The sequence below is a fragment of the Corapipo altera genome, unplaced genomic scaffold (genome assembly GCF_003945725.1).
Source record: "Corapipo altera isolate COAL_440 unplaced genomic scaffold, ASM394572v1 1, whole genome shotgun sequence".
Taxonomy (NCBI): domain Eukaryota; kingdom Metazoa; phylum Chordata; class Aves; order Passeriformes; family Pipridae; genus Corapipo; species Corapipo altera.
The window spans coordinates 5,232,549-5,255,031 of record NW_020884873.1 but is presented as its reverse complement, the minus strand read 5'-3'; the positions used below and the strand labels follow the sequence as shown (position 1 = coordinate 5,255,031).

The following is a 22,483-nucleotide window of genomic DNA, read 5'->3' as shown; positions in this document are numbered from 1 at the left end:
CTCTGCATCACGCTTGTTTTGCTGTCTAATGTGACTCCTGTGAGCTGTGGAAAATTTCCTGATGGAATATGCTATAAGAACAATGCAAGTGAATTGGCTGTTTCTAGACCATTAAAAATTACTTTTTCCACCTGGAATCTTTAATTTTCCATTTGCTGCAGTCAGTGGATGCTTTTGGCTTTAATCCGAAAGTTAACACGTCTCCCTAATTCCTCACCTTTTTTAAAAGGCACCAAAGCATGGCTCTTGTCAAACAAGTTGGGTTTCTTTTACGATCACAAAGGATTTGAGTCAAGTAAGCTTCCAGTGATAAGGATGGCTTTCCCTAAGTCCTTAGGCTTGTTGTTCATCTGCAATAGCAGATTAGGTTGGTGGTATCAAGCTTGTGGTTTCCCCACACAGTAGACATAATCATTACAAACAACTGCTTAGGTCAGGTCACAACTAAATGCCTACCCTGAAAGTATCTCACATATAGGTGGCATCCCAAAATTCATCTTGACTGTGAACAGTCAGAACACAGCTTGTGATGTGTCCTTTCCCCCACCTCTACAGAGTAGGTTGGACTCATCTCACCTGACTATGGCAGATGTAGAGTTCACAAGAGATTACAGTTTGGTTCAGACAAAAGAATTGCTGGAGAGGTATCTTTTAGGGTAGTCCCCTCAAGAAAATCTGATAACAGCTTGATGAACACACAAAAAACCCCCAGCATTTGCCCTAATAATCTTCTGGGGCAAAGAAGGAAATGGTGGGGGAAAACAGTTTTCCTCCTGAAGTTATAAAATGGTAAATCCTCAGGGGGTGGTGACCCTTGAAGTTTTGAGCCAATGAGCGCTTCTGCAAAAGATAAACATATCACACTTAGACCAGAAGAGAAGGTAGTTGTAGTAGTTGTTGAAGAAGTAGTCATGCTGTAGAGCCACGAGGAGAAAGGGCAGGAGCCCCCCTGGGTGGCTTTGGCCCCCCCAGCCCCCGGCTGGGTGCTGCAGGGACTTGGAACAGTGTTAAACCGAACTGAGGTCTGTGACTGAGAAGCTGGAAGTTTTTTTTTCTCCACCGTGAGCAGCAGAAGCAGCAGCAAAAACAACACTGGACAGAGGAACAGTGACAGAGAGCCAGAAGAGATAAGGAGCAGCAAACAGCATGCAGCCAAGGAAGATACAGAGCTGTCCGAGAGAAAGAGAGCCAGCAGCAGAGAGAGCAGAACTAAGCTCTACAGAGACAGAGTTTTGGGGTAAGAACTGAAACCAAACCCCCAAACTCCTTGTAGACCCCTCCTAGAGAGAGGAGGATGATGAACTCTTACTTAAAAGAGTCTTGGAGTGCTACAGCACTGCAGAGAGGAGCTGAGAAGCTCAGGCATCCTGGAAGCTGGACCAGGACGGCCAAAGGAATGCAGAGGAGGGCCTTCGCCCCCCTGCTGCTTTGAGTCAGAGCACAGGAGCTCTGCAAAGGGGAATTTGGATCCCCTGGAGATAGGGGCCGTCACGAAGACCCCTGTGCTTCGTGATATGACCGTAGTGAAGTGACCTTTGTCCCGGTGAACGCAGCCTAGGGAAGAGAAGACCCTCGCTTGGAGACGATGGACCGAGGGGCTTGGATACCCCCCTTGTGTGTACTGGCAGAGATCCAGCTACAGCTGCTGCATGAGAGAACCTGCTGCCCTAGAGACATTGCTGCTCTGAGAGTAGAAAGGATCTTTTCCTTCTTCCCTCCTGGACTTTTATTTGGAAGGGAGAAGAGATTTGATCCATTGTAAATACTACTTTGTCATTGTAGAGATAATTAAGATTGTGTGTGTAATGTATTGTAATATTTATTTGTACAGCCATTGTAATATATATTCCCTTCCCCCCCATTTTGAGTCTCGTGTGGTGTCTGGAAAACCCATCTCACACTGGGCTGAGATGTGGGAGGGGGTTTGGACTAGGGAATTGGATTTTGGGGCTCTCAAACCATGACAGATGTGAAAGAGACCAGGACAATAATCATTAAATGTACACACAGCAAGTTAAAATTTATTTCAAAGAAAACATCTTTTATTATTTTATATATGTTCTAGATCAAAGTAGCAACTCTGGAACTGCATTGAAATTAACATGAAATCTAAAATAATCACAGCTTCTGATCTCTCTGAATGATATGTAATCACTCTGCTACAGTGCACAGGACACAATCTGAAACATTACCCATTTATTAAAGGGAGAAAGACATGGCAGGATTAAGATTGGAAGAAAGGGAACAGTAGTGCTATATGACTCCCTGAATGCCATGTTAGTAGTTGCATGTGTCCTGTGGAATAAAGGAATTGACTTCTCTAGCCACAATGTTACTGCATGACATAAAAGCTCTCTACTTCAGATCCAAAACAAGGTCTATCCTTTGGTTCCTTCCTGCTGTTCTCAGCTGCATACTCCCTTTAAGCTTGACTTAAACCAGTTCATCTTTGGAAGATGGAGTTGTTACGATCAGGTCTTCACCCTGTTTGTTGTATAGGGCAATGCACCACATAAATATTAAGGTATTGGATCAGCAGTGAAGTCCCCTCTCCAGTTTGGTCCCATAATCTACACAGAAGTGCAGTATGCTCACTCCAAATAGAGAAACATGGCCTCAGAAATACCACTCCTGTGCAATACGTGAGACAAAGGAAGAGTTTTGTTCCGGCCACACTCGAAGCTAATTCCAGGAAGCTACAGTTCCAAGGAAAAAAGATTTCACTGAATTCTAGCAGTAACAGATGTCTGTAAATGAACTGCAGATAAGCTAGATGCCTGCACAGCACTCTAGCACAAAACTCGTGGAACAGAAGAGACCTGGCAAACACTTTCATTAATAGAGACCTTTCAGAATCAAGTCAGTGTCTAACAGCAGCTGGAGAAGTCAGTCATCCACTGGCTCCATGCAATTCCTATGCAGGGACTTGGACAAAGTGCACTGTTTTAAGGAGCTGAGAAAGAGAAGAGGGGAAAGGTCTTTGTGTTGCTCAGACCAAGGGTTTGGCTAATTAGTGCACAGAGCAACAAGCAAAGTCTTTTATGAAACCTTACTTGGTAAAAATAGGGGAAAGGGTACGAGATTCTTCTAGATTCCCTCTCCTCCCTTCTGTCCAATTTCAACTCGCAAGCAAAGCATTTCTTAAATTCCTTATCACTGAAGTTCCTCCTACGCATTTTTAAGATTCCCAGAAGACTGTTTCAACACTAACATGGTGAAAAAAACCAAATCCAGAGCTAAAAGCAGATTTGGAATCTGAAGCAGATTCAGTCAGCTCACCTCCACTGTATTCCAAAGATGGAGATGCCTGGCTCACTCTCTGTGCAAATGCAAACCTCTTCCTGTCTTGAAAGAGGTGCTACCTCCCTCCTCCTGCTACCTACCTCGCTTCTGGCTGGGATGTGCCATGCATGCTGATAGGAAATTACTGCTTGGGATTTCTCACCCCTAAGGGAAGGCTGGTTCAGCAGCACCTGGTCTTTTGAGTAACCAGCACCACAGTTTTTACAAGTAACAGGACAGAGCCCTGCCAAGGGTTGCTGCACACAGAGGTGGACAGACCTCGGTATTTCTGCAGGTGAGTGCCTACCACATGCAGGGTGTGGCTCACATTTACTGCCAGCAACCAGCCCAATACTGCAAGCAAAGGGAGCATTCCTCTTTCTGCATCAGATGGCACCTCTGAAAAGCAAGGCTGAGGGACACTGGAGCTAGTTTATGAATAAATGTGTTTTGGATCTCCAGTTCCAGGCCTTGCACTCTGGGCCTACAGCACAACTGTGACTGTGGAGATGCACTGAAAGCTAAAAGGACCTTCCTTATGTTGTATGTGAAGTCCTTCCCTGTGCTAACTCTTCTGGATACTGGAGACAAGCCCTTGTCTTGTGCAACTGGATGAAATTTTTTTCTCCAGTGAAAGGGAAGGATTCTAATCTGTGTTTCTCACATTACAGCTGCTTTTAGAAGTAGCCAAGTGATTCTTGTCCTGATGAGACAAAGGAGGACAACTCCAAGCAGTGCTAAGAGAGGAAGAAACCTCCCACTATGGATTTCACAGGAGGAAAATTCATGCAAAGAGAGATTTTTCTGCCCCTATTCATAAAGTAAGGGATAGAGAAAGAAGCCACAGAGAAGGATTTCTTTTGCCTGGGTCACTGACAGAGCATCCAGTCCTCTTCAAGATGCAGAGTCTGGCACAACAAAAGAACAGAACCTGCACTGCAGTGACCTTCTTGGAATACACATAAGTATTGAGAGGACAGAGAGCTGCTGAAGCAGAACTTCAGTGCACACGGATGCTGAGACTTGAATTAAGAACTCAAACTTCTGTGCAGAACATTTTGTTTGTACCCTGTGTATGGAGCTGCCTGGTAAAGCAGGAGGGAGGGAAGAAGAGGCAGAGCAGATCTATTTCTGATCTTTCAGTGTTGTGTGAGATGAGTAGAACTAGGAACACCAACTCAGTTGTGTTGGCTCCAAGGCTTTTCACCATATGCACAGATTGATATGTGCTTCTAAAATCACAATGCTCCTCTAGAATTAAGATACTCTTTGCTGGGCCAATCTTTCACATGAGTTTCTCATGCAATCCTTGCTCATCTTCTTTGTAATGTCTACAGAGACACAAGTCTTGATCTTTCTCTGGACAGCCTGAGCCAAGAGAACAGAGGCAACAGAAGGTAGATGTTGTTAGGGACATGGAAATGTTCCTGAGCAGGCAAGTTCCAGTTGCTAATTCATGTTAGGGGGACTCTACCTGCATGTTAAAGAAAGAGGAGGGACCAGAGGTCAGACCATATGCATATCCCTGAGCTGCAAATCACATGAGAGGAAGAAAAGAAGTGAAATACAGAGAGACATTTGTATTCTTAAAGATGAAGACTGGGGATTTGGGACTTTGGTACCATCCTGGCTTGATCTTCTTTTTAAATCCTTGCCTGTAAGGAAGCAGCAAAAGTGGACTGTGACTCTTTCTGTTTAACCTTTGTTCCAATGAAGGGCTCCTCTTAGAAGCTGTGCCAGCTGGAGCAGGTGGGTGTTTGTTGCAACAGTTGGGATCAGGGCGGGTGCCAAAAGAGCCTCTTGCTGCAGCACTGAGTCCTGGGCAAAGACAACTTTGGAAATTCAGACTCTGTGGTAGTTTCCTCTGCTTCTGAGAGCAGGCTGCTGGCTCCCTAGTGGGATGTGAAAAGGTAGGAGTGTTCACAGAATGCTAAATAGGCAGAAGTGAACAATATAACTTTCACCTCAGCCCTGCAGCAAGTTGCTCTGGCTACTGCAGCTTCCTTTGAGGGGCCTTGCCTCTCCATAGCTGCCAGAGGACTGCAAAAGAGGACTTTGTTTCAGACTGACAGTGATGCAGTGGCAAATCCCCGAGCAAACAGAATTTGTTAAAGTCCATAGGCACTTATTCTTTACAAGGAGAATGTTAAGACTTAAAGCCTTCTCTTGGCACAGTGCCACCACAACACAGCTTCTGGTGTGCTCGTGTCACAGACTGGACAAACAGCACACTGCAGGAATGGCACAGTGGCTGATGGTGGCTCCTTGCATGGGAAAGAGCTTCATCCTCAAATACATTGAGAGGAGGAGGGTGGGCTTGCCTGATCTTCACACACACAGGGTGGAAAAGAAAGAACTCTGATAGCTGAACAAAACTGGGACTGCTGGGACAAGCCTTCTCCCTATACCCTGTTTCCATTACGGCTCAATTATTGATGTACTGTCACAGTCAAAAGCCTGTGGGCAGCTGTCAGGATTGCAGATGAGTATCAATAAAAGTAAGAGGCTTTTAGTGCTTTAGTTTTCTTTCATATTGTCTAGATCAGATCACTCCAGGTCTCTCCCCATTCTTCCCCTCTTCCCTTTCCAGTACATAAAATCCCTCACAGCAGATCTTTAGGCACACCTGTCTCGGCCCCTAGCTCCAGTTCTCTTTCTTGAAAGCAAGTTGCACAGCATCATTCACATCCTGCACTATGTAAGATGCCTCCACCAGGCAGGGATCAAAGCAGAAGTCCCGATGTCCATGGAACACCACCTCGGTCGTGCACTGCTCTGTTTTGCTGGGAACACCGTCGTCGCGGCGGTAGACCCCAGTGCAGACCAGAATCGAATCGCAGCTCTCCACTGAACTGTTGCAGTCCTTCCTCAGCTCCAGGTAATCCTCAGTTTGGGGACTGGCTGCCTGTGGGTTCCTCTTCCCCCCAGCCCGGACCTGGTTCTGCTGAGCTGACTTGAGGTAGTTGTTGTAGAGGTTTGCCCCATAGACATCAGACATAGGGTTATCCCTGGATAAGGTCACAGTGCGAAACAGGAATGAGAAACTAGCCTATGCATCTCTCTTTGGCTCTGGCAGATTGGAATTAAGAAAGCACTGAAGGAGGAAGGGGTGTGAGATATTCACTAAGAACAAGAGGATCACCCAGACTGGGCTAGTGAATCCACCTCCCAGTGTGTCCTGTTCAGGCCACATGCTTCACAAACATCTTCCGAACATGTGAGAAGCACCCACATCATTTTCAGCCATTACTGTGTTGTGTTCCCTACATTTCCAAAGTGTTTGGCCTAACTGGGCTAATGGTGCTACATCTGGGTCTCTTAACTCTGTCTTCAGTCACCACTCTACACACACTCTGCATCCTACAGCAAACAGCTCTCCTAGGCTGACAGGGCCCTTCAAAATATTGGAAGTGTAGGATGCGAAAAGCCTGCAAGCCTCTGTTCCAGGACGTGAGGCTCCACAGACACCATGGGGATTTTGGTATTAATTTTAGAAGCATCCAGACCAAAAAAAAAAAAAAAAAAAAAAAAAAAAAGAACAAGCAAAGAAACCCCAAAACACTAAAGAGAAGTCAGTGTGCAACTCCCTAAGGAAAGCAGCAGGAAAAAGAGTCTCTTACCCAACTGCATAGAGGCGTCGGATGGGAGCCTTCCAGCCCTGTTTCTCTGCCTGCTGCTTGATCAAGTACTCGGCGTAGCGGTAGGTGACTGTGCTGGGTTTGCCAATCAGCGCCTCGTACTTCAGCTCCCTGCCTGTCACCTTCTTGTAGATGTCCTCCAAGCAGAGAAGGAAAGTGCCATGGCCAAACCTGCTCCAGAAAGGACATCATCAGTGTCCCCAGTCACGCCCCTGAAGTAGCAAGCACTCCTTGGTGAGGAGAACCATCTGCTGTAGCCAGGTTAACGCCTGGTTTGGATGTGGTGTCTACCCACACACACCCCTCCACAGGCAGTGGTCTGGCTTTTGCTTCTTGGAAGCTTTAGGCTTTGTTTCTCATGCAGCTTTCATGTCTCTGCTGCTAATTACACCAAACAATCAAACTTTTAAAACATTCAGATGCTAAAAAAATGCAGTAGGAAAAGATCATCTGCGGGAGAGGTATATGAAATAGTCTAAAACAAGCATCACACGTGCTTTTCACCTGGGCATCTTGGCTTCAGCCATCCACAGGAGATCCATGTTGCAGGCAAGGACAGGCAGATGGGGGTACGGTACCCCTTGTGGCTCTGCCCCAGGGTTCCCATTGCTCAATAGTACATCAATAATAAGTTGCAGGCTTGTCTCCCACCTCACTGGCTCACCAAACAGAATCACCCCTGGAAGATTTCAAGAGATGTTTGGAAACTCACAGCATCCAAGTATAGGACCCACTACCAAAAGCCACCCACTAACAAAACCACTCCTCTGTTGGGATGCTCTGGTGAGTACAGCCACCACTGGAACGCAGCTGGTGCCAGGGCTACAGTCTGGGTATCACTGCATCATGTGCACCTCTAGTCCCAGATACTGGAGCATGGCAGAGAGAAAAGCTGGCTTTGCTTTTACCCAGATTGTACTTCACACTGCATGAGAGCAGCGAGGCTGCCTCCCGACTGTATCCTCCGAGTACGCTGCCCGTGGATACCGGTGAGCCAACAGCACGTCATCAGCTTCCATCCCAGCTGGCCTGCCTTGCTGTTAGTTCTGCTGGCTGTTCATATGTAAACAGAGGCTATTGCTTACCTTCTATAGTGGGGAAGCCAGTGGTTGGAGGAGGCTGCCAGAAGAAAACAGAAGGCTGGGTTAGTAATGCAAAACCCAAGTGCCATCTCCAAAACAAAACTAAAAATGCTTCCTTTGAACCTGCCAAAGCAGTTCCACAAAAAGGCAGGGCAAGGCCACCTGGAATCCTGAAGAAAGATTTCCCTCACCTCCCCCCTACCATCCCAGACAGGATTTCTGGGATGCCGACCTTGCACTCCTGTCTCAGAGCTGGAGATGTCAACCAAACTGTCTTACCCCTCACTGCAAGGAATAGCAATGGAAGACAGGCATGGCATGAAAAACACGAGGGGAAAGTCACTGCCCCTCCTGCAGGAGCCAAGGCTGTGAAGAGCAGAGAGATACTGGCTGCTCAGCATCAGTCCCAGGCTCTCACTAAGGGGAGCCACTGGCAGCCAGCTCTTCAGTGCCTTTGCAGCCTCTCTGCCCTGTCCATGCAGCCCCACTGCACCAGATCACCCCTTCTACTGACGCTTCAGGAAATTACCAGTTCTTTTGGCCTCCGGCTCTGATCCACCATGTCTAACAGGGGATATGCCTTCCTCAGCGCCTCTATGGTGACCACGTGCTTGAACCCCAGGCTGTTTCAAACCATCAAGGAATGTTGTGGAGACTGTTGAGGGTTTTTTTAAGTTACTTGCAAAAGCATCTGCAGGATTAAGGAATACGAGTCCTAGTAACAGATCAGTTATTTAATGTGGTAATGCATAACCTCATGGCTTTCAGTCACGCTGTGCTTCAACCTACTGATAGCCCTAAAGGTTACAACTAAGAAAAACAGACTGGGGTGATTCAACAGCAATCTCTGGAACTGGGCAAAGAGCAGAGACCACCACTCCAAGCCTTGGTCAGCTCAGCTGGTGCAAGGAAAATGGTCAGTGCTGATAAAATTACACAAGCCAAGCATGAGTTACATTTGCCTGCAGAACACCCTGCCCTTGGCTCCTCTATGGGTCTCAGGGAAACACACGTTTTTGTAACAAATGAAGTTAAATGTTGAGCACAGAGTGTGCCCCTGCGTGTAGAGTCTGAGATGCTGTCAACACTGCAGGCAGTTATTACCTCCTTGCAGACATGTCTGACCTGCTGTTCCCCCACCTCAGCCAGGCAATATGCATGTGGGATTGTCATTTAGACCACTTCCCTGTACTGGGATGCTCTAACTCTAATGATATTTCATAGAATCATAGAATGGTTTGGGTTGGAAGGGACTTGAAAGATCAGCTAGTTCCAAAGACCCTGCCATGGGCAGGGACACCTTCCACTAGACCAGGCTGCCCAAAGCCCCATCATATCTGAGTTCCTTTAATTGCTGTCAGTTGGGGGTGATCTCTAATGGGCTTTGCCAAGAAAGAACAGGAGGAGCACAACTTCATCTTAAAAGTGAGATGGGCCCAAAGCTGATGGAGTCCTCATGGTGACATCCCACCAACTGGAACAGCAACCACAAGAGAGGTAATCAGAGTGAGTTAATCAGCATGACAACCTAAAAACTGAATAAGGGCAGCCAGGAGGTGACCAAGATGGAGTTATTGCCTCCCCCCGAGCCACTCCACGAGGATGACCAATGACCTTTCTGTCTCCTCGTGGTTCTACAAGCTGACTGAGTGCCAGGGGCAGCACCAGGGCAGGAGCAGCAGCCTTTAGCTGGGAAGCTGCAGCAGAACAGGAAAAGCACCATGAGGCACACGGAGCAAAGGATACTTGTGGGCAATCTCCTCCACGGGCCCCTGCCCGGCCACCAGCATGCACTTCTGGTGGAACTGGCTGAAGAGCTGCAGGGGGCTGTGGGACAGAATCACCTGCTCCGGAGACACCTGCGGGAGGGCGGAGAGGATGGCTGGGAACCGCAAGTAAGATTTCGCCCCTCTCCTCCCTGCGGTCGGGTCGCATCGCTGCCACCTGCCCCTCTCCCGAGGCAAAGCCAAGCACTCGGAGTGATTCCCTGCCGGGGTACTCGAGCGGGACGTGCTCCCTCCTCCCGGCGCTCCGCTCCAACGCCGGGAGCGCTCCCCCAGCCCCGTCACCTTTACCTGCATCTCCAGCGCCCGGGACAGCTCTTGGGCCTTGTCCGAGCGCAGGCAGTTCCCGGCGTTGGTCAGGAAGACGACGGGCACCCGGAGCCTCCCGCTGCCGTCCGCCAGCCTCTGGAAGGCGCGTCGGGCGGCGGGCACGGGCTGGCTGCCCCGCACCAGCACCCCGTCCACGTCGAACAGGAACCCGAAGGCCGGCGGCTGCAAGGCGAGCGGAGCGGACGGTCACACCGGGGAGCCCTCCCTGCGCCGTCCCCCTCCCCGGCCCCTCGCCCCCGGCGCCGCTCACCCACCCGGGCGGCGGCGCAGACCCCGCGGGCGGGCGGCCCCGCGGCGCGGAGCAGCGCCCGGCCGGCCCGCAGGCACCCGCGCAGCGCCATCCCGCCCGCTGCGACCTCGGGGCACTGCCCGCACTACAGCTCCCAGAGAGACCCGGGGCCCGGAGGGGAGGGACCGGGGCGGAGGGAGGGCGGGCGCGGCGGAGGATGGTGGATCCTGCCGGCACCGCGGTCCGGGGGAAGGGGGCTGCCGGGGGCGGGGTGTCCCGCCTGCTTCGGGGCAAAGGAGGGTTGTGGGTTTGGGGGCGAGCTGGGAGGGAAGCGGGTGAGGGAAGCACCGAGGCTGGCGGGGCGCGACCCTGGAGAGGAAAAGGGGGTGAGGGGGATACAAGCAGCCCAGCCGTGGGAGAGGCAAAATCACTACAGAGGAAAGGTTTGGGAGCAAAAGGCTTAGACCCCTACAGAGCAATCACACCGGGTTTATCTCAGCCCTTCACAAAATCAAAGAACAGGAGTCTCTCAGTCTGTGAGCGAAATTGCTCCAGTGCTGTACAGCCCGGTCCTCCTGGCTGCACAGGCATCTCCCCATAGTCTGGCTTCAGTCTAAGGTGGTTACAGCTTACCCTGCCCGCAGTGTTCGTGCCGAGGGGCTGCACTACAACTTGTTATCTCTGCCAGCTGACCAAGGGAGTGATTGTCCCCCTGTACTCAGCACTGGTGAGGCCACACCTCGAGTGCTGTGTCCAGTTCTGGGTCCCTCAAAATCAGGAAAGACATTGATGTACTGGAGTGGAGGGTAACAAAGCTGCTGAAGGGTCTAGAGGATAAGTCCTATGAGGAGCACCTGAGGGAGCTGGGGGAGGTTTAACCTGGAGAAGAGGAGGCTCAGGGGAAACATTATTGCTCTCTACAACCACCTGAAAGGAGGTTGTAGCGAGGTAGGGTCAGCCTCTTCTCCCAGGCAACTGGTGATGGGACAAGAGGACATAGCCTCAAGCTGTGCCAGGGGGAAACAGGTTGGGCATCAGGGAGAATTTCTTCACTGAAAAGGTGGTCAGGCATTGGAATGGACTGCTCAGGGAGGTAGTGGAATCACCCTCCCTGGACGTGTTCAAGATGTGACTGGACATGGCACTTAGTGCTGTGGTCTGGTTGACAAGGTCAAAGGTTGGACTTTGTCTTGGAGGTGTGATTCTGTGAGTTGCTGCCCTGTCTTTGCTCAGTCTTTTCTATGTAAAGCCAAGTCTTGTGGTCCTCTTCCCACAGATCATAAAGTTTTCTAAAACTCTGGTCATCTTTTATGCTCTCCGATGGACTGCCTCCCTCTTTCCTGCACCATGGGAAAGAAGCCTTGACGCTGACTTCAGCTGAGGCCCTTCCAGACCTGGGGAAAGTGAAAGGTTCACTTCACAGTCATGGAGATGAAGCAATGTTTGTTTGCTTTCTGGCTGAGCTCAAGATCTCCTGACTGGCTGGATAGGGCAAGTTTAACATGTACGACTTTAGGCATCAATTACCCAAACAATGTAATTGTTTGTTTTTACGCTTCCATTGCCATGAACACCAACCTTAATTTGTTTTTGACCCATTTTAACACCCAGAGACCTTTCTGCAGAGCTATTAAAGCACTGGCAACTCAGCACACATTTGTGCAGATGGTTATTCCTCCTTAAGTGCCTTTGCCTTAACTGAATTACCTACCATTTATTTTATGTAATTTCCTCAACCTGCCAGGATGACTTTAATTTCTCACAAGTGTTTGCAGCTTCTCCTGCTCTGGCAAAATTTATGCTGGCCTTGGAGATGTTGCTGAAAGTATTAAGTTCCCTGCAGAACTGGGCTTCAAACCTTCTTCCACTAGCACAAGGCAGGCAGCTACAGCTAGTTTGAAGTATGCCTTCTCAACTATGTAGAAACCAGAGACCCCCAACCCGCACCTCCCTTGGCTACCCATGAAAAATAAAGTCAGAGAGAGGGGCAAAGACTTTCTGAAATTAATGACGAACACAAGAGCCTTGTCTCGAGTGTTTCTCAGCTATCCACCAAGGCAGCCACTCCCGGCAGAGTGAAAATGTGATTGATTTGCTGTGATTTCTGCTTAGAGTATTGGCTAATGTGACTTTATGGCCTTTTAACGATACAACAACTTGCAAGTTAGATGGGTTGTTTTGGTTCCTGGTCTCGGTGCCTCTGAGGCCGAATTGCATTGCAGGGGTCTGTCAGTCCCTTCTTTGTAAGCGTAAGGATACTTTCAGTCCTTTTTTTCCCCCCATCCTGAGACTTGGGAAACAGCCGCGGGAGACATCCAGCCAGTTCCCTACTGCAGAGAGGATGCCATTGCAAAAGAAAAAAAAAAAAAAAAAAAGAAACGGTTTAGTCTATTTAAACATCCTGAAGTTCGGGGGTTTGGGGGGAGTGGGTTTTATCCTCCCCACTCCGTGCGGGTTTTTATCGCGCTGTGCCGGCTCTTCCCGCGGGTCCCTGCGGGAGGCGCTCCTGCTCCACGGCGCGGGCGGGCCCGCAGCGCTCACCTGCGGGAATCCCCCGCACCCCGCCAAGGCTCGGGGGGCTCCTGGCAGGGTGGGGGATGTGGGGTCAGGCTGGGGGCCGAGGGTGTTGCTCTGATCCCAGGTGAACTCTGGGGGTACCCGCCGTCGAGGAGGTGCCCCCGAGGTGTGCGTGTGTGCGCCCCGGCGGGCTGGCAGGGCTGCCGTGTTTATTTTTCCAAGGAAGGTCGCCCAACAGGCTGAAGTGCTTATTTTTAAACCAGCCCGGAGGGAGTTTGCCAGCGGTCGGGCACAGGCTGAGCCTGGCAGGGACCGACACGACACGGCTGCCAAGCACCGCGCTCTGCCTCGGCTGCTGAGCCCCTCCCGGCACCGCGGGCAGACTTTAGCCCATCGTCCCGGTGCTAAATGCCCGGTTGTGTAATTTTCCCTTCACCAGTTGAGACTTTTTCTCCGTGATTCTGCTAGGAGCTCCCCATTTTGCGTGCTATATACATGGATGGACCTCGTGATTTCTTCTGCGGCAGCATCTGGCAACAGACATATCCCCAGATGCCCCTAGGGATCGCCTGTCTGCCCTTCTCACACCAGCCCACAGGAGACTCCCTCTTCTTCCCCTGTCTACACCGTGCTTAGATGTTTATCCCACCCCCTTTCGTAGCTGACTATGAAGACAAGCAAAACAGGCAGTTGCCCACAGCCTTCTCCCGTGGGTCCCTGTGTAAACTTTGCAGCTCTGTTTTCTCTGGACTCACAGCCCTGTCATCACCCCCCTCTTCCTGACCTTCTAACATCCCCCTCGAAAGTAGATGCACCTTCCATCTCTTTTCTTACCGCAGAGGCTCTAATGGCCTGAACCGACCCTCCCCCCACGGTTTATCTCTTCTCTTTCCCTGCTGCAGCCTGCTCATGAAATGATGGACAAGCTAAAGGTTGAGAAAATACAGTAAAATGCCTTTCTTATCCTGTAATGACCAAGGGGGGAGGACACAGCCTGATAAAAATGACAAGCCAGAAGAATTGAGAGCCAGACCCTTCACCTGCCTGTCCCTCAGTGCACAGAAAACACTTGATAGTCCTGCTGTGATTGCAACTGCTGCAACCCCGGGAAGAAAGGAATTAAGTACCGAGCCAATTAGAACTGTAAGTTTCTGTCCAAAGAAATGTCTTCCTGCTACCTGTGAAGAGGCTAATTCAGAGATTAATATAGGAAGAAAACCTTGAAGCAGGCTGAGCATTGGAAGCTGGTGGAAAATGCATCTGTAGCCCTGTGTTTTATGGCCAGAGGGCTTTGCTTAGCATGTGGAATCTGTGTAGTCCCACTGCAGTGATGGAGGCTCACATGACATTCAGACCCAGCTGCTCGCTTGGGCCTATCTCCATTTTCAACCACTCACTTTATTCCTCTGTTTTTATTGGCATGATTTTTGACAGCAACCACTAGTGCTGGATCAGCCATTTCCTGGCAGTGATTGACCAGGAGGCAAACATTTCATTCTCTAAATTGCCCCAAAGGCAGTCTAAGATGCTCTGCAGCAAACACTGCTAGACCTGTGTGCTGCAAACAAAGCTCCATCCACCTCCCATTTAAACAAATTGAACCCGAAGAGGCCACAGGGAGAGACAAATGGGGGAGATAACAGGCATAAGGCTTGATGTATTCTTATGGCTGCTTGAAGCAACCCTCACAGAAACTCTGATGGATTTTCTACTCTCCTTCCTCGCTCCTGAGTCTGGATGGAGACCAAAGTGGGGGCTCCTTTTGCCTCTTTATGTCTGCCCTACTCAGCCTCCCATCACCCTTGTGTCTGTCTTCACCTCTTTCATCCCAGATATTGAAGTTCTCTGGCTGATCCTTTCTTCCCATGCCCACCACCAGCACTTGGGGCAAAGAGCCTCAGGTTGTTGTACCATGTAGTTACCTGGTGCTCCACAAGGCACTTGCCAGATTCAGAAAGAATAGGGTGATCACATAGCATTTACTCTTTTCCTTGTTTTCCTCCATTAAAACCCTCCGTTAAAGGACGGTGAATGACCTTCAGTAGTTCCTCTACTTTCCCATGCTGTAACCACCACATAGATGGTACAAAACTGTCATGGGAGGAGAGGTAGCACAAAGAAATCGTATCTGTCAGGTGGTCTCCGTATGAAGACACGGCCTTGAGCTGGATGCATCTGTGAAGACATTTCAAACTCCCTGATAATTCTATGCCAGGCTGAGTGATGTGAAAAATCCCCCTCCACTGCACATTCCAGATTAAAACCTCACATCGAATCCAGGTATCCACTGTTCTTTTTGGTGGGGGCAGGAAAAAAAAAAAGGAAGGAAAAATAACCCCCACATTTTAAATGGGTTTAAAAATTTAATTATAGACTGTGTTCTGAAAGCAATGGGCAAGAAAGCATTATATGTGATGTGTTTGCCAACAAATGTTAGCAGGGAGCCAAGGTATGGAGATAGACTGGCAGCAAAACCCTTGAAAGAGGGCCCTGCAGCCAAATTTACCCAAAGCTTTGAGGCCAAAGAGATGGATCTTTTATAACTGCTGTGGTCCAGCCTAAATCCCTCCTTTTTTTGCATGCCTGGAGTTAGAGAGGTGAGGATGCAATTTAGGTTTCTCAGTTTGCACCGTTCTCAGAACTAAGGCCACTCCAAGGAAGTGTTGATCCCCAGCAGCAAAGCAGGCTGGCCCTCCTTCTCTCACACTTGCTTATGGTTGAAGCCCATCTGCTGCCAAAGGACTCTTGGGAAGCCCCAGTCACCATGCATAGCAATGCCCTGTTCAAGGAGGGATCCAAGGAAGGCCACACCACTGGAGTCAGGCCCCTCTGTATGGTTCAGGTTCACATTTAAACATACATATATGACCAGGACAGAAAAGTTTCTTCTCTCTGCCCAAAGCTGACGGATCCCTTCAGCAGAAGTGCAGTCACTAGGCTAGTCACAAATGCAGACATAGTCCTGTAGAGTTGTTACACCTTTCTGAGGGCTTCATCTGAAAGTCATCTCAGACCTGTACAATCCTGTGATTTCTGTAGAAACCTGTTTCTGCTGTAATCCTGAACAGCATCACTCACTGGTGGCTCCAGATACTTGGCTGCAAAGCAGGTAAATGGCCAAGTGCACAACAGGCTTTTCTTAGGAAGGCAAGAACAAACTGGACACAACAGGTAAACTGATTCCAGCAGGCATTTGGCAAATTAGGATCTATCCCTGCAACTATTGCAGGTAATGAGGAGGGAGGAGAACCAAAGAGTAGTTCAAGTCCTCAAGGCATCACATGCAGGAAGAGCTGAAAGCTTTCTACTGTAATAGTAAAGGAAGGGACGTAGGTCAACCTGTGTTGAGGAACTCACCTCCTCACACAATGGCTCTGTAATGATTAGCTTCACCTTGGCAGCAAAGAAGCTTATTTAAGAATCAACTCGTGGCAAATAAGGATCTTTGTCCATCCACATATAGCAATGCTGAAAGATCAGGTTGCTCAGAGGCTTTGGGTCATTGGTTAGCAGCCATTGCACTTGCTTGCAGCGGTTCTCCTCAGCAGCATTACAAATAAGGCTTTTCCCAAGTCAGCATTTATAGCCTGGCCATGACCAAAGCCTACCTTGGGGACTTTAGACTGAGCTCTGTATGCAACACCCATGGAGGAGGAGAGAAAGTGGCTCTACTCTGGCTCCCCCTCTGGTGTAAAGCTCCTTCCAGGACCAAAGCTGCATCAAGGCCCAGCAAAGGTCAGCCTGCCAAAAAGCATCTGCTGGTGCTCTGAGGGAGGTTGTGGGGGAACGTGGCCAGAGAAGGCTGGACTAGAGGTAGCTGTGGCTGAAAAGGGCTGGGGATGTGAGGCACTTAATTTCCCCCTCTCCCCCCAGCAGCCTCCCAGTTATCAAGGGGTGTGACTGGGTTCTCTCTTTCTGCTTTCTTTAGTTTGTGTTGCTGGCTTCTGCAATGCACACACCTGTGGTTTGTTGTGGTTTTATTTTTTTCTGTGGTGGGGGGTTTGTAGTTTTGTTTTTTTTTTCCTCTGAGATAACTAGAGATGAGGTTGCAGCCTGTGAAATGTGGGCAATTTAACACGGGATGCAGGGGCTGTGCAGCTTGATCCACTTTTATAGTAAGTGTATTTGCCTCCTGCTAAGGTGTTTCAACCAAGGTCAGTGGAAATAAGCACTATGGCCAGGCAGCTTGAGACAATTAGCAGAAAACCTAAAGAGAGCCAATTTGCCCAAGCTGGTCAGATCAGGAAACAACAGTCCTTGCAAGTCTGTGGCTCAGAGGAGGGACATGTCTTTCAGCAGGAATTTTTGTCAATTCTCCCTTGGCTGATGCAAACCAGCATAATTGTACTGAAGTCAAAGAGAAATGCTGTTTGATCCTGGCTGCATGTTTGGGGTATCTGTGCTGAATGATTTTGCTACATTTATTTAGCATCCTGATTAGGATTTCCTTTTTTTTAAATCTCTCTGCAACTTGTTCTCCTCCTGTTATTTTTGGTAATGCTAAGAAAGGGAATTCCCTTGTCTAAAGACTATTTATTGTGTAGTTGTTTTTTTTGCCAATGAGCTGGAAGTCACAGAGGTCCAAATGAGCACTGCAGATATACACAGTGTGAGAGCAGTTCTCCACCAAGGTGAAAATCTATCTGACAGGCTGGATAAGGATACATTTGTACTGAGTTAGGCAACAAAGGCTGGTAGTGGAACCCCCTAAAATCACAAGGTGTTTCCTATAAATGCAGAGGCCTGTGTTAACGTGGCCTTGTGTGGGGGGACAGTTTTAATTAAGCTGGATCTGGGAAGCCAGGATGTTTTTTCCTCAGATGAAACGTGTTTTGCCTTCCTTTTGACCAGAGGACAGGAAAAGATTTTGCAGTAAAAAAAGCTATTGGCAACTCAGACACCTCTTTTTGGCATTATGATCACTGTGCAACCAGGCTTAAATGTTCTGGGAGCAAGTTCCATCAGCTTGTTTCCAGCCATGGTAGAGCCTGAAATAGCAAACATCAGACCTATGACTGGTTCTTCGACCTAGCAGTGCTATTTTGGCAGCAGGCCCAGGGTTAAACGTAACGAGAGTCATTTTCAGTCCTTGCTCTCCTGAAGGTCAGTGGCCCAAATGGTTGGATGTTTGTCTGAGCTGTTTCCGGACAAGGTCTGCATTTTGTAATGATAAGGCGAAATTCAGAGATCCTCATGTTGCCAATCTCCTGCTAACCCTAATTGGAAAGCATATTTTTCCTGAATAAGGATGTCAGGATTCGGTCATTGGCAATTTTTAACTGTTTTGTCTATTTTGAGTGGGGCAGTCTTTTGTAGTTGCTACAAAGGCTCACTGTTCCCTTTTACCTCCAGTCCATGACTTTCACAGAACAGCTCACCTCATTCTCAGTTTTAAGCCCATTAAGCCTGGCTTACCAGAGTCGCCCACTGCCAGGTAAGACTTTGAGGTTCATTCATCTGCTCAGGTCACATGGAAGAAGCAGTCTCCCTCCTAGCAATCGCTCTGGCTTGCCAAATGCCTTCTGAGACGAGTCTTGTCCTCTCTAAAGCTCCCTTAAAAAGCTATCAGAGAGGTCAGCCACAAATTGGTCCCATTTTTTCTGCCAGACCTCTTTGGCCTTGGCTTTCTCATCCGGTAGCATGGCACTGTATCTGTGAGGAGGAGAAAAGTCAGTGTCAGACAGGAGACAAGGGGGCAGCTATTTCAAGATCAGCACCAAAATGAAAAGGCAGGAAACAGCAACGTGTTAACCCTTGCAGGACATGCCTGTGCTGCTCAGAGTGACACAGTGTAAAGAGCCTGGAGCTCCTGCCAGCTGGTCTCACACTGGGACAAGACACATCACAGCCACATCAGCAGCTACTGAGTCCTGCACCATGAGCAAAAACAGCTCAGTCTGCATCAGCTGGAGACTCGTTGGGCAGCAACCACTGACTAGTACAGAAGAGACAGCACTGCTGCTGCTTTCAGATGTGCCCTGGGCTTGGTCCAAATTGGTAGGAAATCAGAGTATTTGTTGTCTCCCTGGCCATGCAGGGACTTGGGATTGCCTAGAGGATTGGCACAGGATTTGGCAAACAGGCAACAACTGAGGAATGTGCACAAAGACCCTGGGCATTGTATCCAAAATATTCTGGGACATTCAGAGTTGCCCAGATAAATAGAAAAAGTCATTAAACACTCTCAAACTAAATGCTGGTAGGTTGTTTTCCTGTGTTTCCCAGGTGAGCCATGGCAAACACTGCAGCAAGTCAAATTTTGGCAGAAATAGACAAGTGATACAAAGACATAAGATTTCTCCCATACTCAGAACCAGGTGCTGGAGGCAAGTTCACAAAGGTAGGAAAAGGAAGAATAAACTGAGACACGGAGTTACAGAAAGGAAGAGCACAGGCAGAGGAGCCTCTGGGGTCCCTGTGTCGTGCCTTTGGAGAAGACACATAGCAGAGATTTTGGATTAATGGAAGCCCAGTTCATGTGGCAGAGGAGACTCTGGGGCCAAAACCCAAATACAGTGGGTTTCTGGGGAGCAAGCTGATAGTCTCCTTATGATTACTATGGCTAGATGAGAGAGGTGAGGAACTTACTTTATGGAGTTGAGTGCAAGTTGTTTTAAGGTCCTCAGGTCAGCATTCATCCCTCCGATGGCCATGAACACCTCGTAGAAGTCATAGGAGACTCCCTTTGCTCCAAAGATAGGGGGATCATCGGGGCTGATCACAATGGGGTGCCCCTCAGCCATGAGGTCAGCTGCGGGGTGACTCCGCAGGTCAGCTACCAGCAGCAGGACCTCGGCGGGAAGGGTGGAGATGACACCGTGTCAGGTTATTGCTGTAGCCGTGTTCGGATACCCGCACAGATGCCTGTGCCAGCAGGGAGTCACCCGGGAGGGACAGCCTCCAGAGGGTTGTTCAGAGTGCATTCTGCTCTGAACTGCTGTGGGAGGGACAAACTTGTCTCCTCAAGGAGATGAGTTTCTTAAATGAATTGCCTAAGTCAAGGCCAGCGGGGTGAATAACTTCTGCTTATGTATAACGATTTGACTGCAAGCATTTCAGGAACAGTCTTTTGGTTACACGCTTGCCATGATGCTTAGCTCGGGGCATCTGGAGCTGGTATCAGGGTTCTCTTCCTTAAGGCTCACACCAGTACATCTCTACCCCAGAGCATCCTTTCTGCTGCACCCAGGGGACAATGGGCACCACGTTAATGTCCTGCAGAAGAGTTCCCACTGCTTACGAATTCTACAAACTCAAGAGACTTCCAGTTACAATCCCTGCTTCTCAGCCTCTGGCCCTCCTGGCTTTGAAGTATTTTCCATTATGTCTCTTTAGATACCTCCCTGGCTCTGGGCCTCATCTCCACTAGGGAGGACTGCCTACCCAAGTTCCTCTGGGTAGGAATATAAATGATTTTTTTTGCTGACTGGTATTACAAGCCTTATATATATTCACAGTGTGTGTCTACGTAGCAAACTGCAGTGTAATGTGGCGCAAGGGAAAGAGCCAGCCTGTGTGCATCAAAACTTGTAGCTGGCCCCCAGCTCCCTGCTGCTCCCCACTGCTATGGTGAACCCCATTCCAGTGTCCCAGCCCCAAGAACTAAGCTTTTAACAACATACCTGGTTGGAGATGGGACAGACTTCTACAGGAATATCCCTCTTCAGAGATAAATTTTTGGCTACTGGGTGTTTAATGAGAGCGAGTCCGTGGCCAATCCTGCTGGTGTTCAGGAGCAGTGCATCCAGCACATTATTGTCTACAGAGGTGCCCTGCCAGTCTGAGCAGAGACAGGTAAGAGTCACTGCAGTGCTGTGAGGAAGTATGTCTTCTCAAACTGCTGGATAATTTTGTTAATAGATGCCCCAGTTGCAAGGTAAGAGGGTTTCCACTTGTATTTTCAGTGAAACAGGGTTTTAATTCTGCCCAGGATATTGCTCAGCATGGAGATATCCACTCATTTCACCTGGCTTTAGATGTCCACAGTGCTGCTCTTACAGCAAAGCTAATCATGCTGTTCTCCATTCATTGTCAATGGAGAGAAGCAATAATTTGTGGGGAGTAGCCTGTGCAATAGGGTGAGATGTACTGTGCCTCAGAAGAGCTTGTTACTGCCCACAGCTACAAAAGGAGCCCAGGGAAACTAGTTCGGAAGTAGACACCTTCTCTGTAGATGTTAACAAGCAAAACACATAATGCACAAGTTAGACACAACTGTAATGCATGGTTAGGATAAACCCCATCCATACTGACTGAATAATACACATTGCTCCACTAGTGAAATTAAGGGTATATTGGTTACTTTGATGAACGTATTCAGTTAAGACTCAAGGCTGGCTCAGACATTTCTTCACCTTAAAATGTAAAATAATGGCTCAGGAATTCTGCTGCCACTATGAATGGGAGGTGAGTGCTCCTCCAAGAAGGAAATGGCTACCAGCAATAACTCTCACAGCATGACTCCATGTCAAAGACACTGAGCAACATGACACCTGTAGCCAAAAGCAGGGAGTAGGTAAGGGAGTGGTCCTGTAGGAATGCTACAGCAACAGGCTGATATGGGGAGAAGCATAAGGAAAACTGATTATGTACACATGTATACAACACACATCATCTTGATACACCCAGGCTTGCTTCTTCTGTGCTTTGCAAGACTTCAGTCTTGCCTCTGCAAGCAATAACAGGCCTCGAGCCCTCATGCTTACCAGTCTCGCCAGCATGGAAAAAGTACGGCAAGCTGACCCCCATGGAATACGGGATGGTCAAGGCATCCTTCAGGTCCCATAAAGAATGACCTTCATCTTCATCACCAACCTAGAGGAAAAAAGAAAGGTATTTTTGAACACACTTGGGAAGATGGTGGCAATAACAGCTACATATCACTGAGGCGCCAGCTGTACAGAAATTGCAATGCTGTGGGTTGGGGAGCTGATTCTTTCAGGGGATTTTGCCAATTATCCTGAACAAAATCCTTAGCTGGAGGATTTGAAATCCATTAACACTGATTTCAGTACAGCAGCAGAGGTTCTGCCTCTGGTATACAACATATGCCATATTATATATGTAGTTATATCACTAGGGGTTAATGTGAAGCCACAGAAGAAACACGGTTACCAGGTCGAAGCCTGCCAGGGTGTCTGGGAATTGGGCTCTGAGTGCCATGGCAGTGACGATGGCTTCTTTAATCTGGGAAACATTCAGCATCCTAAAGAGCAAGAGAGAGAAAGCAGTGCAGAGGCTCACTCCCATGGGCCCGCCTTCTTTGGGTTTGACTTGTGAAATGGGACCCCCAGGGGTATTTCCAAAATGCAAGTTGCTCCCAAATCTGACAACCAGCTTCAGGTCTCCAGAGTAACAGCAGCAGAAAATTGATATTATGAAAGGAAGCCCCTGAATGACCAGGAAATGCCTGGCTAGACCCTGCTGTCACTTGAGTTGAGGCATGCCTGTCTGACTCACTGGCTTTCACATCCACCAAGCAGGGAACACAACAGCGTGGAGAGAAAATGTTTAATTTTTTTTTCCCCTCTCGACTGTTTCGTTGGGAGGTGAGACAGTGACTGCATTTCAAGAGAGTTTTAAATTTGGGTTTGTTCCAGCCCTATCAGACTTTAACATCTC

The 22,483-nt window shown here is 48.7% G+C and overlaps 2 protein-coding genes across 5 annotated transcripts in view; both read right to left on the bottom strand.

Annotated features, from left to right (window-relative positions):
* Positions 1 to 1,994: 1,994 nt before the first annotated feature.
* Positions 1,995 to 10,457, bottom strand: HDHD5 (haloacid dehalogenase like hydrolase domain containing 5). The gene is made up of 8 exons (XM_027668457.1): positions 10,371 to 10,457; positions 10,078 to 10,278; positions 9,749 to 9,861; positions 8,532 to 8,625; positions 8,006 to 8,039; positions 7,425 to 7,599; positions 6,903 to 7,091; positions 1,995 to 6,290 (listed from the first exon to the last, which is right to left on the bottom strand). The coding sequence occupies exons 1-8, from the start codon at positions 10,455 to 10,457 to the stop codon at positions 5,921 to 5,923; spliced, it is 1,263 nt and encodes a 420-aa protein (XP_027524258.1). The 3' UTR covers positions 1,995 to 5,920.
* Positions 10,458 to 11,519: 1,062 nt separating this feature from the next.
* ADA2 (adenosine deaminase 2) overlaps positions 11,520 to 22,483 on the bottom strand; it is a 55,862-nt gene continuing 44,898 nt past the window's right edge. For 2 of the 4 annotated variants that reach the window (XM_027656149.1, XM_027656141.1), the window contains exons 6-10: positions 21,977 to 22,067; positions 21,568 to 21,676; positions 20,485 to 20,642; positions 19,451 to 19,653; positions 11,520 to 12,672 (exon numbers count right to left, since the gene is read on the bottom strand). In XM_027656149.1, the coding sequence (XP_027511950.1) occupies positions 12,510 to 12,672; positions 19,451 to 19,653; positions 20,485 to 20,642; positions 21,568 to 21,676; positions 21,977 to 22,067 (724 nt within the window). In that variant the 3' untranslated portion in view covers positions 11,520 to 12,509. Of the gene's footprint in view, positions 12,673 to 15,212; positions 18,515 to 19,450; positions 19,654 to 20,484; positions 20,643 to 21,567; positions 21,677 to 21,976; positions 22,068 to 22,483 lie in introns of those variants that run through there. The other 2 variants (XR_003529779.1, XM_027656130.1) reach the window with 2 other exon arrangements.